Source organism: Quercus lobata, chromosome 5, assembly GCF_001633185.2.
Source record: "Quercus lobata isolate SW786 chromosome 5, ValleyOak3.0 Primary Assembly, whole genome shotgun sequence".
In the NCBI taxonomy this organism is placed as follows: Eukaryota; Viridiplantae; Streptophyta; class Magnoliopsida; order Fagales; family Fagaceae; genus Quercus; species Quercus lobata.
Window position 1 is genome coordinate 80,705,522 of NC_044908.1, and position 5,906 is coordinate 80,711,427.

Here is a 5,906-nt window from a genome sequence, read left to right on the forward strand (position 1 = left end):
GGCATCTTTTTATTAGCAACTGTTTTGGCCTTAGTTGTCATTGATTCAAATGCTATATTATTGTGCCGAGCAGCGCTTGCAAATTTGTAAAAACATAGAGACAGAACATGCGAAGTAAAATAACAACAATTTTTATTAATACGAAAAATTATTACAACGTACAAAGAGGGGCTCAAACAAGCCTGTACAAAAGGTGAACTGCCGAAGCAACGATAACATCTGCAGTACAGATAAGTAAGCAGTCAGGTGTCTTTTAAACTCGTCTTCAAAGTCTCTTCAATCTCTGCCTCAGTATTGCTCATATTGAGAGAAGAACCTTCTTTGGAAAAAGATGAAGGAGAAGGAAGAAGAAGATGGAGGAGATGAATGAAGAAGATGGAGGAGATGAATGAAAAGAAGGAGGAGAAGAAGAGAGAAGAGACGAAAAGAAAGAAAAAGGAGCAAAAGAGGGAGAAGGAAAAGCACCAGGATGGATCTGGTGCTGGGAAGACTAAGAAAGAGAGGCGGAAGGAGGCGCCAGTGAACGAAGAGAGGAAGAAGCAGGGGCACTTAGTCCCTGCCTCGGTCCTGACTCCTAACACACTGGGACCATATTAGGTATGCTCATAAGAGAGCGGTTGGTACTGATAATGGGTGTTCTCGACTCAGTCACGCCGAAAGTTTGATGTGACGAGTCCCTGCTTCAGATTTTGGTTGAAAGAAAGGTGAGGTTGATTTTGAGTCTTCGCCATCCCTGTCCTGACTGAGCCATTACGAGCTTTATTGGAACGTGGCGTTTACGGGAGGGGTATGGCTCCTTCATCACTCGTTGTTATGGTAAAGTGCATCATGATTTAGTGTATAAACTGGTGGGTAAAATAAACTCTAAGGGATGCCAAGTATTTCAAATCTCAGAAGGATGAAAAGGGACTCTTTACCAAAACAATAAACCTCCTACCTTCCTTCTTATACAGAGGGTGGAGCGGGAGGCATTTAATAGGTTCAGATCTCCAAAGGAATCTGCAAACACAAACATGCCGGTTCCACTTCTCTACCTCATCAAAACAAACCGTCGAATTAAAGTAGTCTCGTAAATAGAGGTCATTAAAAGCGCGTTTTGGATACCCAAACGATAAGAACGCATCAAGAGTAAAGTTAAAAGACTGTCTCGTAGACCGGTGCATTTCCTGGGCAGATGAAGAGCCGCCAGCATTATTGATAGGCCGAATTGACTGGGCCATAAGAATGGGCTCGGTGTTACCAAAACCCCCCTTTCCAACCAAGAGGTTGGACAGCAGGGTTTTGAGGGGCTATTGTGGGGCCCAAATAATTTGTGGGCCGGGCCCGTTTACTCGTGAAGGGGGCCAGAGGCCCAAGCCAAGGAAAGGCTATGGCCCAATCTCGGTGGGATAGCCTTGCGATTCAGCCGAGGACAGTTCTGTCCTCAGCAAACCCAACGTTCCACCGAAGAGAGGGGCAAAAACGGTATAGGACTAAGTTTGAAAGAAAATCTAAAATATCCGGGGAAAGCAGCCCTTATTACCATTCAATGTTCTGCACCTGACAGAGCCGCATTCTTTGACTTTTACAACCACCCCCAACGACTTTGAATATGGGCTGATGGGACAAGTATCAGTCTTGGAAAGGTTGACCCTATACGTGGACGAAGGACAATGAACGCAGGCAAAGATAAAAGGAAAAATAAGCAACCTAAAGAAGGGGCTGGGAAAAATGGCCAAAAACCAGAGCCTCCCAGCCCACCTCCAGGAGAAAGGCTCCAGGGGTGAAGGAAAACTTAACCTTGTATGAACACCACGAAAAACCCACCGCCTGACGACCAAGACCTAGCCTTTCAAACCCACGCTCTACAAATGATATTGTTTGGGCCTTTTTACGTGGTGCGAACCCGATACTGTTACGGTCCGTCGCGAATCGTGTCCTTACAATATCTAAAAAGAACTTTTTCCGAGTAATACAAGTCCAAAGAGTACTGACTTCATCCAAGTGTGATTCTTCGAAAATTGTATAATATTACAAACACAAACTTTATTATAAATAGTTAATGTAATAAATTATTACTTGTTCTTTAGACTCATAATTATTATCATTTTTTTTACTTATCAATAAATATTCACCATATTAGTAATTTGAATAAAAAAAATTATAAATCTAGCACTTTTCAAATTTTATCTATTTCTAGTTGTCACAGTTGGTTGATTCACTTATATCATTCAGATGTAAGAGATTTTAATACCAATAAAAACAAATTAACTAATGAAACAATAAAAAAAAAAAATCATGTGAAATTATATTAGATGGGTTGTTTGAAAGTATTTAATTATAGAGAAGTGATTTTAGGAGCATAAATTATTCTACAACTTTTTTATCACAATTTTAACGTGCCAGATTATGAGTGGCTTTTTATTACTTACACATATCCACTATTTTTTTTTCCTCATTCATGTTCAAGCACATCGCATTTTTTATTACTTTCACATATCCACTATTTTTTATAAATGTTTTTCACTTTTTCGTAGTGATAATCAATGTCATGAGTCATGACCTTTGTTTTTCTTATTCAGTCAAAAGTTGCAGTTGATCGAAAATAGAAACAAAATTGCATTTTTGTTACGTCGATATTTTATATATATATATATATATATATATATATATATTTCATCACATTTTTTATTACTTTCACACCTCCACTATTTTTTATAAATGTTTTCCACTTTTTCACAGTGATAATCAATGTCATGAGTCGTGACCTGTGTTTCTCTTATTCAGTCAAAAGTTGCAGTTGATCGAAAATATAAACAAAATTGCATTTTTGTTACGTCGATATTATATATATATATATATATATATATATATATATATATATATATTTATATATATCAACCATTGACATGAATAAATAAAGACCAAGACTTCAAAAAAACAGACATTCATGCTATTAGGCAAATTTAAAAATATAAGAGAATAAAGGGAAAAGAGGCTATGCTATCACAGAGAAAATGAGAGAGAAAGGTATAGAAATTTCTCTGATTGATTGAATAATTGAATCTGTACACAAAACAGAATTATATACAGTAATCCCAACCTCTGGACCTAAACGTCCATAACAGAGTATAACTAATTAACTAACTATCCTAATTATGAGGAAATTAGTTACAGCATGTGCAAGGATTAGTAACAACATGTGTGACTTATCTGGAACTAAAAACAATACCTAAACTACTTGTAGTTTTGGCTATTTATTTAACATCTTGTAGCTGCTGTGTCGTTCTGTTCTTCATTCCTTTCTTCTTATTTTCTGACTTCTGATTCTTCTGATTCATGTCTGCCTGATAAAAAAAAAAAAGGGAGAAGAAGAAAGACCTTAGTTGTGCTTTGGCATAATAACCTAAGGCAAAAGTGTGAGGAAATAATTGTGAGAAAGAGAGAGAGAGAGAGAGAGAGAATATGCAACTACCTATCCCCAAAATTTTCAAGAAGATATGGTATGCTTCGAATCTCCGGAGCTGTATTCTTGTGAGCCTCCATGTGCAGGCAATTTTAGTTCTATTGGCATTCCTAAGAAAACGAACCAGAAGCAAGCTGTTACACGGGCTCATATGGTTTGCATACTTGCTTGCAGACTGGATTGCGCCTGTTGCCATTGGACTAATCTCCAAAAGCGAAGGCGATGGTTGTGAAGCAAAGGAGAATAATAAGTACTTAATGGCATTCTGGGCTTCATTTCTTTTGTTGCATCTTGGTGGCCCTGATACCATCACTTCTTTTGCTCTTGAGGATAATGAGTTCTGGCTTAGGCACTTGGTTGGACTCATATTACAGGTTCTGGCAACTGTTTATATCTTCATTGAATCACTTCCCAACAATCTTTGGGTTCCCACTGTCATGGTGTTTTTTGTGGGATTTATCAAATATGTAGAGCGAACACGTGCTCTCTTTCTTGCAAGCTTGAATCAGTCCGGATGTTCAATATTGCCAAAGCCAGACCCTGGGCCTGATTATGAAGAGGTCATGAAGATGTACTCTTCAGAGACGTTGGAGAAGGTTGAAACACAAGTAGATGTGATGCCTAGCTTGGAGGATGAAAATCTTAGAAGGATGTACTCGGTACACAAAATAGTCATTTCTGCAAATGGTCCTGAATTAGATGACATGCAATTACTACAGGAAGCATATCGTCTCTTTGAAACATTCAAGGGTCTTATTGTAGGCCTTCTTTTCAGTTCCAAGGACCGAGAATGGAGCCGAGATTTATTTCTTACTAGAACTCCAGTTGAAGCATTCAAACTAATAGAGTGTGAGCTCAATTTCATGTATGAGTACCTCCACACCAAGGTGGTTGTGGTTCGCTGCCCATTTGGGTACTTTCTACGCTTTATTAGCTTTACGTTAATCATTGTGGCATTGGGACTCTTTTCAATTGAGCACCAGCATAATTTTCATCATGCTAGTAAGTTTGATATCATTCTTACTTATGTCTTGCTTGTTGGGGCATTAGGCCTCGAGGCCATATCAGTCCTAATGCTTATATTATCGGACCGGACCCTCCTTGCTGTGAAGGGTATCAGGAGCAAACTCGTTGAAAAATTCTTGAAAAGAAGAAGGTGGTCTAAGTCAGTCTCCCAGTGCGATATGATAAACTATTGCTTGAAAGATTCTCCAACATGGGCGTACACATTAGCTAGTTATGTTGGTGCTGGGGGAGTGCTAGAGAAAATGACTATATTGTTTTTTTCGCATTCAAAGGAGGTTAGTGAAGCCCTTGAGATCTTTATTTTTAATGAGCTGAGATCGAAAGCTTCGAATGCAAAGAATATAAAAGCAGCCAGGGATGCATCTTCACAAAGGGGTTATTGGGCTCTTCTACAGACTTCTAGCTGTTTTGAGCTAAAATGGAGCATTGGGGAGTATCAGTACGAGGAAAGCCTTCTTCTCTGGCACATGGCTACCGAGCTACTCTACATTGAGGACACTCAACTAAGTATTGGTAATGATAGCAATACTAATAGAGAAACATGCAAATTACTTTCAGATTATATGTTTTATCTGCTTGTCATGAAGCCTAAAATGATGGCCCCAGTGTTAGGCAATTGGCAAATAGTCTTCCAGGACACTTGTGCGGAAGCTAAGCGATTCTTTGACAAAGAGTCAAAGAAGCCCCCCAGATTGGATAAAGTTGAAGCCTGTAAACGAATCCTTGCAGTGAAAACAAAATACAGATCAGTTGATGTGAAGGGAAGTGTAAGCAAATCTGTGTTCTTTGATGGAAGTCTCCTGGCAAAACAGCTCAAGGAGTTGAAGACAGATAAATGGATGCTAATGAGCCGAGTTTGGGTGGAATTGATGTCTTATGCTGCCATTAATTGTAGACCAATTGTACACGCACAGCAACCTAGTAGGGGTGGAGAGCTATTGACATTCATTTGGTTACTGATGAATCATCTGGGCTTTGGAACACAGTTCTACGAGCAGGAACGCCAAGCCAAAGCCAAAATGGTCCCGAGAAAGTAAGGTCACAAGGACTAAAGGAGCCCAAAAAAAAAGATGGAGGTGTAACAGGTTGGGAGTGGACAGAAAATTTTTGTTCGGACTGAAGGTGTAGGATTTCACATAATTATTACCTCCCAAGGACCCAAAGTTTCTCATGTTCTTATGTGTCTGTTTTGCAGCATCTTTTTGTTTTATCTAATGTGCTTACAATTCCTTTACTTTGGTCCCAATTAAATTCAATAATGAAAGATTTAATTTGCACAAATTCTTGTTATTTTTACTCCAAATTTAACTGCTAATGTCAGTTTTATGCTAATTACCAAATTTAAGCCTAATAGTTTACATGATTGGCCAATTAACACAGGCATGCATGGATACACATATAATTAATAACAACCATAGAAAATAAAGAACCCACA

General features: G+C 38.6%; 1 protein-coding gene across 1 annotated transcript; it reads left to right on the forward strand.

Moving 5' to 3' along the window:
- Positions 1-3,444: 3,444 nt before the first annotated feature.
- LOC115991255 lies at positions 3,445-5,508 on the forward strand. The gene has a single exon (XM_031114978.1). It carries the CDS (start codon positions 3,445-3,447, stop codon positions 5,506-5,508), a length of 2,064 nt encoding a protein of 687 aa, XP_030970838.1.
- Positions 5,509-5,906: the final 398 nt, after the last annotated feature.

Bases quoted from the DNA above. Each gene is read 5' to 3' on its own strand.
- LOC115991255 (XM_031114978.1), top strand. From the start codon at position 3,445: ATGCAACTACCTATCCCCAAAATTTTCAAGAAGATATGGTATGCTTCG.